General features: G+C 38.1%; 1 protein-coding gene across 1 annotated transcript; it reads right to left on the bottom strand.

The window, feature by feature from the left end:
- Nucleotides 1-331: 331 nt before the first annotated feature.
- On the bottom strand, nt 332-10125 carry LOC147530712 (GTP-binding protein-like protein). The gene is made up of 10 exons (XM_086647526.1): nt 9869-10125; nt 9543-9596; nt 8190-8366; nt 7903-7974; nt 6728-6787; nt 5452-5561; nt 2043-2342; nt 1354-1545; nt 773-824; nt 332-688 (listed from the first exon to the last, which is right to left on the bottom strand). The coding sequence occupies exons 1-10, from the start codon at nt 9908-9910 to the stop codon at nt 638-640; spliced, it is 1110 nt and encodes a 369-aa protein (XP_086503652.1). The 5' UTR covers nt 9911-10125; the 3' UTR covers nt 332-637.
- Nucleotides 10126-12966: the final 2841 nt, after the last annotated feature.

The raw sequence follows: 12966 nt of genomic DNA on the forward strand, positions 1-12966 counted from the left end.
GACAAATATGAAATAAACAACTTGGTCTCTCCCGGAGATTTGGACAAAATATGGTATCCTTAAATGGTTGCTTTTTCGCTTTCAACATCTTAGCTTTTTCATGCGGATAGTTGAATTTTTAATTAATCAAATTATACAGATTCAGGTAAGTATGATTTAGATAATAGAGAGAAAAACATCATCTAAGCCTAGTTGCATGTATGGATGTAACGAAGTAGTTGTAACCACTACGGGAATGGGAGTTCATAATCTTTTACGGTTCCACGGCCGCTGTGCATTAAGCCCAAGAACTCTTGATAAACCACAAGAACCCATACCAAAACTTGGATTCTTTCAAGTCCTACAAAATTCACCTTATTAATGATTTTTCTCGCCACACAAAATTTAGGGCTTAACAATCATGCAAGTATACACATAAAAACCATCTCACTAGCTTATACATCATGACTCAGTTTTCGTTTTGTAATGTTTTAAAACTAAACAAACACGGAACCTGCTTCAACATTAAGTTTGGGAAAATAGTAGTTGCATGGATGCTGAACTCAAATTGTTCATCTTCCTGACTGAGCAACAGAGTTTCCTTCACTTATACTAATACCTTTTGTGGGGTCCTTGAATTTTCCTCGTCGTTTAATACTCACACCTTTTTGATGATTTGAACAACGTCCTCGTCTTCGAGTTCATGTTCCTGGTTGGAGAGAATATCAATTATATGAGAAGGAGGAGTAAAACTGAAAGTAATCAAGTGAAAGTCCAAGATTAGAGAACAAACCCTTCCCACTCTTTGTGGCTTGTGTTTTGCACTTGAACCCCAAACCAGTGCACTGTAGATAAGAGAACCCGTGATCAGTGATGAACAACTTAAAAAATAAATAACAAATCAAGTTTGACAAGAAAATGATTTAGTCCATAGTTAGCAATTTGGCTGATTTAACTTTGCGAAAGGGTAGAACTATTGGTGATGAAGATCACTAGCAGATGGTTGGTCAGCCATCTGTCAGCAATGGGATTCAGACGAAAGTAAACTGGCAGGAAATAGGCCTTGGGGGCCATTATTGAACACTGCACAAATATGGGGCTCAATTATCCATGACAAACTGAGGGGGTCACATTGGAAATAACCCTATAAAACATTAGATTGACAAACTGCTATGTAGTTGCATAAAATATGTACTGATAACTTGACCGATGCTGGTCCCAACCAATAACGATTAAGGCCTGCAATTGAGGGATCCAGCTGTGTGGCTGCGGCCTAACTATGCCTGGATCCAATGAAGACCATACCAGTGATTTATGATGTTCTACTTGGGGACAAAACAAATAAATAAATAACGTTATAAAATATGTACTCACTACTTGAATTGTTTGAGCATATCTTTGTGAATCCGAGTGCAGAAATCCTCTACAGTTCTCTTCTTGGATGATAGAATTACTGGATCTTCATAATCTGGATTCATCCCCTTTGGTTTTGTGTATATACGAGTTAGGTCAAGATATTCCCATATCTTATCTAGTAGCCCATCCAGATTCCACTCCAGGTGAGCACTGCAGCAACAAGCACAATAATATATACCAAGAAATAAGTAGATTATTCACCGACCAAAACAAAAGCAACAAAGGGAATAACAGTACATTATAATTATACACAAGGCTCCATAATATGAAGAGAGGTTCTCTGTGTTAGTTGCTCGGCCAACGTTATAAGGCACTAATGGCGCTTTTCAGGGTGGGTTGCTAGAATTGGCATAGACTACAGCTTTTATAATTTTTTTTATTTATGCAAAGAACTTTACATTGTAGATTCCAAACTAACTGACATATACAAAATCCGGGAATCCAAGCTATGGATTTAGCATTACGGTGTTTGCAAGTGGCCCATTCGAGAGAGACATAAGGTAACCCATCTAGTCTAATGGAGTAGGTAAGAGTTAAGGGTGACGCAAGACTGAAAAACTAGGTCGGAGTAAGCAAGTCAGTATCTAAACCAATCCATCTAAAGCGTGCAAAAAAAATAAAACTTCGAACTTAAAAGGATAAATGACCTGATTGGGCAGTAGTGAGGAAGTTTGTCCAAAATCTCCAGCTCTTCAAGTGTAATCTGGTCTATCTTATTGACAACATAGATGCAGGGTATATAAACCCTACTACCCTCAATAACATCGATGAGATCATCAGCGGTTGCATCATACCGAAGGGAGATATCAGCATTATGAATTCGGTATTCACCACATATAGCCTTAACAGTTTCAAGATCAAGATGTGTGTTTGTTGCTGTTGATGTGAAATTTATTCCACCTTTGTCTTTCCTGCGGAAGGATAGGTTGGGTGGTTCCTTGTTTAATCTGTTGTCAGCAACCATAGAAAAAAACAATAAATGTCTATTAACAAAAAGGCTAGCAAACAAACATAGTAAACAAGTCTCGTGGAATGTTCGATGTATGTTAATGATCTAAAGGATAACTGAAATGGAACTTCCGGATTATAGAAAGGTGAAATTGGTAGGGGTTAAATTAAAAGGTTATGCATCTTCTTGGTGGCAACAATTACAAATGACAAGAATGCAGTCCGGAAAGGAGCGAGTTCAAACATGGTCAAAGATGCAACGGCTGATTCGAAGTCAATTTCTTCCATTAAACTATGAAGGTATGTTGTTCCAACAATACCAATCGATTTAGCAAGGAAACCGTTCAGTTCGGGAGTACGCCAATGATTTCTACAAAACAAAGACTCGTGTAAACCTAGTCGAATCAGAAACGCAAGTTATACATCGTTATTTGATGGGACTAAGGCCAAATATAAGAAATTGGGTCGAGTTATCGCCTTGTTGGACATTGGCTAGTGTTGTTCAGTTGGCAATGAAGGTTGAATCACAAGAAACAAGACCTAATAATCAGCAAAATCAGATGGACAGAGGCCAAGTGTAAATAGGGGCTTATAATGGTCAAGGTGGCTCAACCCAAAAGATCGAAACAGGACCTTCGTTTACACAAAGTTCTGGACCAGCACCTTACTCCAAAGGGTGTGGACAGAATCAAGGAAGTGGTACACCAGATTTCAATCCGGGAGGTCGTGACATTACATCAAAATATGTGGGAGAAAAAATGAAGTGCTACAAGTGTGGGAAAGAAGGGCATAAGTCTGCTGAATGTCGAAAGAAGAATGCCAATTTACTAGTGACTGAAGAAGTTGAGGGCTTTGGAGCTGCTCATAACGATGGTGGCAGCATTAATGAGGAAAATTTGTTGGAGTTTACAGAAGATGAAGTCCTATATGATGACAAAGATTTGCCAGCACTAGTTGTTAGACGAGCCATGCTAGCACCTAAAGCTATCGAAGCTAGACCCCAACGTTGTAACATCTTTAAAACAACGTGTTCGTCACATGGACGACTTTGCAATGTTATCATTGATGGTGGTAGCTGTGAGAATTTTGTTTCTAAAGAAATGGTATCGAAATTGAACCTTGCTATGCAACCACATCCAAACCCATACGAAGTAGTCTGGTTCAAGAAAGGGGGTGAAGTAAAGGTAACAACATCAATGTCGTGTCCCCTTTTCTATCGGTAAAAGTTATTCGGATGAGGTTTTATGTGATGTCATTGGGATGGAATCTTGTCATCTATTGTTGGGTAGACCATGGCAATACGATAACAAAACAGTTCATCTCGGGGAAAAGAACATTTATACTTTTTACAAGAATGGAGTTAAAGTGGTTTTGGCACCGAGGCAAGATGAAGACTTCCCCAAAAGTATAAAGAAAGAAGAGCGTGCTTTGAGTATTCAACCATTTCTACAAGAGTGTGAGGCAGATTCGACGACATATGCTCTTGTTTTGAGAGAGGCGAAGGAACGACGACGACAAACACATTCTACTGAAATTGAAGAATTACCAAGTGATCTATCTGTCGGATTACCACCTACGAGAAGTATCCAACATCATATTGATTTGGTCCCAGGAGCTAGCCTTCCGAATTTGCCGCATTATCGCATGAGTCCGAAAGGACATGAGAAATTCATTCTACTTTTAATGTTTCTGATTTATGTGCATATCATGGAGACTGGGCAGCAACAACTAACTCGAGGACGAGTTTTCTTCAAGGAGGGATTGATGCAAATGATTCTAGAAGATGGCAGAAATTCTCCAGGGTCTGGAGCAGTCAAGTCAATAGTCTAATTAGTCAAAGATTATTAATTTCTAAATATTAATGAAGTGTCTAGGTAATGTAAGAGTTTGGTCTTAAGAAGTGTCTAGTAATTGCCTAGGGAATGTAATAGTGAGGCCTATAAGTAGGGAAGCTCTCTAGTTTGTAAGGCAGTCTACATCTTTTTTAAAATCAAGTAATAGTAAAGGTTTTTTCCCCTAGCAAATGGTTCCCAAAGTCTTTTCCTTGGTTTTATCTCAAGAAATCAAGGCTCCGACGGTGTTTGGAGTATTCTCCTTCCGATTTTAGGAAGCAAGTACTAATCTGTTTGCTTTAGTACTAATCTGTTTGCTTTAACCTGTTTCGGTACTTCCTTGATTTTGCTCCAAGTTATTACACCGCCCAGCCATAGATTCGCAGAATCACAAATCTAGCGTGGCTCTGATACCACTTAAAGCAAACAGATTAGTACTTGCTTCCCAAAATTGGAAGTAGACTACTCCAAACACCGTCGGAGTCCTGATTTCTTGAGTTGAAACAAGGAAAAGACTTTGAGAACCCTTTGCTAGGGAAAACTCTTTAATATCACTTGAATTTTCAGAAAATTGTAGACTACCTTACAAACTAGAGAGCTTCCCTACTTATAGCATTCCATATACAACCCTTCCATTTCTCTAGACAGCAACTAGACAACTCTCACATTACCTAGACACCTAATTAATATTTAGAATTTAATGTTCTTTGACTAATACACTAGTGACTTGACTGCTCCAGACCCTAGTGAACTTCTACCATATTCTAGAATCATTTGCATCAAATATGGTATTCATGGTAGTTCTGTAATTCATATTTAGAGGTACAAGGCAAGGTTACCAGATTCGCGGTACGCTCCGGTACGCGGTACGAAAACGGATACGCGGTACGCCTATTACAGTGTATCCGATACGTGGGGGGTATACCTATTCGGTACGATAATTCGATACATAATTCGATTAATATCATATTTCTCCTAAAATTCTTCACTAATAATTGTATTTGTAACTAATTCTCCCATTTTTCCATTGTGTTCATCCCAAAAAATTTCGATTGTGTTCCTACCATTCTTCATGAGATTGGTTCGCTAGATCGGGCGATCTGGTTCGCGAACGTACCCTAAAAGGGTTCGCGCGAACCAGATCGCGGTTCGCAGGGGGTTCCAGCGAATCTGGTAACCTTGGTACAAGGAAATGTGATGAAAAATATGGGAATCCTCATATGATAAGTACAGAAAATTAAATAGTTTCAACTTTTAAAATCATGTGTACAAATACCTTATGCCAAACCCCTCGAGCTCTTTCTCAATTAGACGCTTGTGTGTTATTGGTTTTATTGCATCCAGGACAATCAAAATACAGTTGCATGTCCTAGCAGTACTGATAACCTAGAAAAAACACAATGGCCTTTTAAGTTAAGGGGTGACATATTACATATATCATCATGACATGTTTTAAGTGTACACACATAAAACAATAGATTATGGTTACCAAACAAAGATTCAGAAGTTTAACTTCTATACAACAAAAGCAACTACATAAAGCATAAGCATTCCATCATGACATAGATTGACGAACTTGAACAAAATAGCTAATCATCTCTTAATTATTGCGAAGTAGCCACCTATGGTGGTACTCGTCCTCGGTAGTGTCAAAGTGGTATGGGTTCTTCCAATGTCCACAAGAAGCTCTTTTAGTAGCCTGGACAGAACTCAAAGACAATAAAAAAGAAAGCAATCGTTGAACTTGATCCGAAAAGAGGTGATCTGGGCTATCTGGAAGGCGAGAAATGATACCACTTTCAACAGAAATAGAAACAATAAGGAAACAATCCTCTTCAAACCTAAATGTCATATCTCTCATTGTAGCAGGAAGTACAAATGGGCCAAGCATAAAGCTTTCCTCAATATGGTCAAAAACTGGGTTACTTTCTTGTATCAGTATGTGATGTACTTCTTTTTCTTTTTTCATACCCCACGAGAAAGGTTTTGAAATCCCTTTCCCCCTTTCTGTTAACTCAAACTTAAACAGGAGTTATGTACGTGCGCGCAATTTTAATTCTATTTGTCAGCTATAAATTACTAGTTCTAAATTAAAATTTTAAATTTGACATAATTCTCGATAGAGGTAATTTTAAAAAGATAAACAATAAAAAAATAGACAAGAACTTAAAAAGAATGATATAAAACAAAAAAAAGAAAGATAGCCGTATAGTGGGGTGGATCGCCTTTTTTAGGGAATCCACCCCAATATAGCCGTTGCCCCAAAAAGGGGCGTTTTAATGGAGAATTATGTCTACCATCACGAAATTCAAACATTTCTTGCAAGTCATTGCAATAGTCCACATCATCAGCCCAAAACCATTTACATAGCACCCTAAAAGTGCTTTCCTGAAATGCATGTCAGATTTGGAGGATTAAGGGGGAAAAGATCGACCATCGGAGAATGTAATAAACAATGTGAGCTAAGGTGCAAAAAAAATCGGGGCTACTTCAGATGTCAGAATACTTCAGAAAGCAAACCTAACAAGAAAAATCACATCTTAGTATCTTACCTGCCTTCCTCTACCCTTTCCATCTTTTGCACCCTCAATAATCCCAGGGAGATCTAGTAACTGCAATAATGAGTTAATATGAGTGATGAGTCACATATCTGCAGATGAACGTAAAAAAAGAATATATATATATATATATATATATATATATATATATATATATCAACTCCATATTGCATATTTTACTTCTTTCCTCACTTTATTAACACTTCACGAAAAGGACTAAGATAATTTTGTACTGATACCCCCCTCCCAAGATCATTTGACGTGGAATAAGGAGGGATATGAAGCAAGAGTTGAGAACCCAATAATCCAAAAAGACCTATACAAGAATCTTTCCCCAGATTGCATGTTTTACTTCCAGGTTACCTCCTTCAAAGTAATATTTATGAGGACATCTTCAAGAATCTCACTTGCTGATTAGATTAGGGAGTTATTTGCACTTCTTCTTATTTAATTTATCTTAAGTTAGGTTTTATGGATAGTTATTTGCCTTTCATGTATGAGAGACATGTGTAAGCAAGGGTAGTTATAGGTGGTTATGTCATGTGTGGGTTAATGTGTGATTGATCTCGGATATGCATAACATGGTCATTTACTATGTCCTACATCAATCATGGTGCGGACACAGGAGATCCGACTGGCTTGAACAATGGGAAACCCTTAAACTGCCTAAAGGAGAGAACGTAACCTGGGACCTTGTCTCAAGAGAAATCTCTTGGAATCTCTGGAAGGGAAGGGACTGGCGCACCATTAAAGAGAGGGAAGCCTCCATACATGACCTAATATCTAAGGAACCTTGTCAAGTGGGAGCAGAAGTCTATAGTGGACTACTAACAAAATTTATGGAGATTTTGTAATCAATTGGGAGGCTGTAGCGAATAGCACGTAACATTTCGTGTTCCTGGTGGTAATCCTAGCTACTTACTGCCGTCTCAGACGGCTAACTTAGTGAATACCTATTCATTAATACAATGAATTCAAAGCTTCCAAAAGAAACGACCTTAGATTATTTACTTCATAAAGTGACACCACAATGTCAGTCATTGAGCGTGATCCCTTGAGGCTTCAAGATGAATATTTAATAAACAAACATGGAGAAGACTAATCAACAACAAAAGGTCGAAAATCACCAAATGAACAAGAAAAAGCAATTTGTTACAGGAATATAGTACCTGAATTTTAGCTCCCCTATACGTGATTACACCAGGAATGCAAGTTAAGGTAGTAAATTCATATGACGCAACCTGTACAGCAGTCCAAGTGATCGACGGACAGGCATTGCAACACAAATAGAATATAATCAAGAGAAGCCAACTGAAAGTTTATTAGTGTAAATGTCTTGATTCAAGTTTTTCAAAGAATACCCTTTCTAATGAAGATGAAATATGCAAAAACCAAAACAGGAAGTTCCTTTCGCAGAAGCTTAGAAACCAAATAATTGAACAAAGGATTAATGTACCTCTGAGAAAGTTCCAGTTAACTTATTCAGAAGCGTCGATTTTCCAACTGAAGGGAATCCTACAAGACCAACTCTTGAATCCCCACTCTTAGTAACATCAAAGCCTTCACCAGCACCACCTCCACCTCCTTTTGTTGGAGGAGCAAGGAGATCCCGTCGCAGCTTTGCAAGTTTTGCCTAGTATAACACAAACAGATAAATGCAATTAGTTAGATTTAACTCATTTACAAATGAACTAGTGATTAAACGTCTTCAGCCAAGGATGTTAACGAAGTTAACAAAAACAACTAACAGACATGAGACAATGTATAATCAAACTTCACAGCATAAGAATGTAAATCCAACTATCCGGCCGCAGTCCATTTCCCGGGACATGACTATTTCCTGCTACTCCTAATCAAAATGAGCATCAGATCTATGTCCAACTAATTAAAAGACTACACCGATGTCCACTCTGCAGTTATATGCATTGGTGAAGTGCAACAAAAAGGAGGACTTATAAGCATTAAAAAAAAGTAATCAAGTGCTCAGATTAGAGTGTTCTGAAAGCATTTCAAGTTTTCAACTTAATACTATTAAGAATGCAAGTAATGATTATAAATCTAGCAGGAAAAAAAAGAGATTCAGTGAATTGGCAGAGGACCTCTAGAGAAATCCTTGCACAGTTAAATATGTAAACAAAGATAGAGTTGCCATTATGTGCTATCAGTTTTGATGTTCAAACTTCAGTTTTGAGATTCTAGGAACTGGGATCACTATCTCACATTGGATTGGAGTTCTTAATTAAACAACAAAAGCGCTTGCAGGCAGGCTTTCATGCAACCACCGTCGAAAGGTGGCACTCCATACATACAAGTTCTTTCTTCCTATAATTCACAAGCCATTTTTTCTTTTTAGTGTTCGATATTTTAGAAATCGGTACGATATGGGCGTAGGTGATGGAGGTAACCAGCATTACCATCCTATGAGAATACCAGCTAAACAAGCTAACCATTAAGTGAAAACTTTCGAACAGCACACCTTTTTTTCAAAAAAAAAAATTTACATTGTCACCACGAGGGCCTCCCAGGGGACTGAAAAGTCAAGAAACGTAAGGTGTCTTGCCAATGGCATTTGCTAACGACCATGTCACAATGCATTTAACCCCCTTTATCAATTACCAACTCGTATTTCCGAATTCGATAAACAAATTAAACTCTTAATTCTCACAAGGTCAGTTAGATCACCAGATTTTTTATGCACAAAAGTTGATAGTTTGCTTATCTTTGGCAAGTTGATAACCGACGAATCCATATTCAAACATAAGCTATTACCATTCTGAGATTAATTATTAGACAGTAATGTAAAAAAAACCTTAAGCAAACCAAGATGATGAGCAGTAGCTTTATTCTTCTGAGTCCTTGCCATCTGCAATAAAAATACAAAAAGTCTATAAATAATCACTAACAACAAGGTATCATAAAATTACAGGAACCAATAACTAGACTGAAATTTTTTGGGTGTATTTTATGTGTTCCTCAATTGCGAATATTAGTAAGAACAGAAACTAATAATGGAACGATGTCAATCTCTGAGGTTCTTCATATGCCATCATAAGAAGGTTTTATGTGAAATAAGGGTTTCTGTGGGAAGAGTGGGGGTTTTAGAGAGTAAGTAGGCGAGAAAGAGAAAGAAACTACCTCATCTTCGATATCTTTGATTTTCTGCATTACAGTCGCCATTGTTGAAGCTTGGTTTTGGAGAGATGAAGAAGAAGAAGAAGCAGAAGTAGATGTCGAACCTCGCTGTTTAGAGAGAGAGGGAAATGAAGAATCCTTTTCTTATAACCTAGATGGCCTTACAGTTAAGGGTCTGTTTGGTTGGAATCATTAATTTTCTAAGGGGTATGTTTGATCGAAACGATTGATTTAGATACGCTAGGGCTCTCACTTTGGACGACGGTGTTTGCAAGCACTACGACGAAGTTTTGTGTCATATAGGGTACATGAATTTCAGTGACGCGTGCGGCTAAAAGCACCCGGCCAAACTGTTGTATGCCCCAGGCTAAAGCACAAATTGTGAGATGTCCCATGTGCAATCTGGGTGCCTACAACACTTTGAGCGGGTGCTTTTAGCCCCTCCCTTCAGTGACGCTTTGAATGAAGTCATTTCCGACGATGCAGTGCTTCCTATTGACTATTTTGCATATATTTCATTTGCACACTTTTGTCGATACTTTTGTTTTACATATACTTAATGCAGAGTTTTTATATCAGTGTTTGTTCCTAACTATACAGTTAGTAGAACAAAAGTCTGTGGACGGTAGAAAATCACACAATATACAGAAGGTCGATTGGTGGGCCACCAACAACTTGGGTTTTAGATCTCGAGATGGACGAAATTCTGGTTTGACCTGCAGATAGACAAAAAAATAAGTAGAAATCGTGAAGTCTTGGGGACATCGGGATGATGTCGGCCAAGAGAACTCTGACGGTCAAGTCAACAAACTATAAATAAGGTAAATATAAAATGGTGGAATGTTGAGGGTGTCACTGTGTTGTATCCTCGGAGGATGGCTCGACTTGTAGAGTGGTTGAAGATTCGACTCTACAGGATTATTTGTCATGTTCGTTTCCTGAAGCAGGTCGAGAGGTCTTCTCGATCAGAGATTCCAACAGAGCTTCAAGTGTGTTGAAGCTTGAAGATAAAATATCGTCGTCTGGAATGATTTACTAGAAGATAGTAAGTGCAAGAGAATAAATCAGTTCAGTAGACTCGATATGAGATTCTGGCTAATGGAGAAGTGAAGTGGATTGGAGATTCTAGAAGAGCTTCACGTTCACCGGAGTTCAAAGGTAGGTTATCGTCATCTAGAGTACTGATTAGAAGATAATTAACAAGTGGGAGAGAGAAGATTGCTCAGTAGGGTTCTAGTTGATATTCGATGTCTTTTGGAGTCTGAGTCTCCTTTCATTTATAGTCAACTGATGGACTCGTGGAGTCTATCAGATCCAAAATACTTGGGGGCGAGGGTGACTCTGAACCCTAAGGGAGTCTCCTTCCATTTAGCGTCGATCTGTCGCCTAGAGTAAGCTGACCGTACGATTACGCCACATCAACTGTAGACTCTTAGTAGTCTGAGATCACCTAAAGGTATTTGAGGCGACGTGGGGTTTTCGGGCGACCTTGGCAATGGATGTTTGGCGAGATCTCCGGAGTTGAGGTTGACTCGGTAACTGGCAGTCTCGGTTGAGGGCGACCAAGAGGTGCTTGGAGTATTATTAATTTTGATGGGTCATGTCGTGAACCACGACTCCCCTTTAGGTATTTAATAAATTTTGGATAAAAACGTCTCAAATTAAAGAAGGAAACTTCTCCTACAAAATCTGCAAATTCGGGCATACGATCTATCCTACGTACTTTAGAAAATTTCATTTCTTATAATTGACTTGCTGTTTGGACTCCCTTTTTCCAGTGTCGCACTTAAGACTCCATTTTGACAGAATCATCTGAGTATATTTCGTCTCCTAAGTTATACTTTAGAAAATTCCCACTCTACCCTTTTATAATCAGTATTGCACTTTAATTTGGACCCCTACTTTTTTGTTTTAGCCAAGCAAGATGAACTTCACAGTTATCAACATTTCTATCTTCTTCAATTTTGATCACCAAGTGATGGAGTATTTTAGTCTCTCTCTATAAACCCTCTTATCTCTAATTTCTCTCTCTAGAATTATCTTATCTCAATTAATTAGCATCTAAGTTCTATGTCTAATGAAGCCAGATAAGTGCTCTGTTTTTTATCTTTTTTAGTGTGAAAAAATCTGAGGTATTGTTAAATTCACGCCTACAAACTGTTTGATCATTTGCTTTTATAAATCCATAGTTATGTTTGAGTGTTTTTGTTTTCAATGGGTGTTAATAGAATTAGAGTTTTGGATTTGTGCACGCATTTTGCCCTTCAATTATTATGAAGAAATGGTTAAATATCAAGACTAGAGTGTATGAGTTCAGTGAAGATGAGGTTGATACTGAAACTGAAAGTGAAGATGATGGTATGTTTTTTCATAATTTCAACAAGTTGGTATTCATTATTTTACAAGTCAGAATCTGAATTGGTTGAACTGAATTAGATGAATCTGAATTGACTAAATTATTTTACACATCAGATGTTTGGTTTCTAAATCTGAATCATCAAGTCTGAATTGAAATTTTGACTTTTATACCCTTATTAATCTTGTTAACCAAACAACTGTTATTAGTCTTTTTTAACCAGAGAAAACCCTAATTACCATTTTCAATTTTTAACTCCTCCTTTCTGCTCTCTCTTCCATGGTTGTCGCTCCCTCTCTCCCCCCCCCCAACGACTGTCCTCTCTCTCCCTCTCTCTAGTAGATCAGAGGTGTCTATCCCTTTCTCTAGTAGATCAGAGGTGTCTCTACCTCTCTCTCTCTCTCTATCTCGAAAATCAGATGGTATCTCTCTCTCAAATATCAGCAACTCTCTCGAAGAAGAAGAAGAAGAAGAAGAAGATCAGAAAACCCTCGAAGATAAGAAGCTCTCTCTCTCGAAGATCAGAAAGTTACACCTTTTTTTTGTTGAAAGAGAAAGTTAAACCCTTTGATGTTTCTATTTTTACTAAGAGTATCTCTGATTTGTGGTGATGGTTGTGATTCATGGTGGTGCTCGAATCTGATTTGTGGTGGTTTGTAGTAGTGGTGGCACTGATTTGTGGTGGTGCTCGAATCTGATTTGTGGTGGTGTTGGGATCTGATTCGTGGTGGTGTTGGGATCTGAT

The sequence above is a fragment of the Eschscholzia californica genome, unplaced genomic scaffold, assembly GCF_041429995.1.
Source record: "Eschscholzia californica isolate CP2 unplaced genomic scaffold, dmEscCali1.0.p SCAF_6, whole genome shotgun sequence".
NCBI lineage: Eukaryota > Viridiplantae > Streptophyta > Magnoliopsida > Ranunculales > Papaveraceae > Eschscholzia > Eschscholzia californica.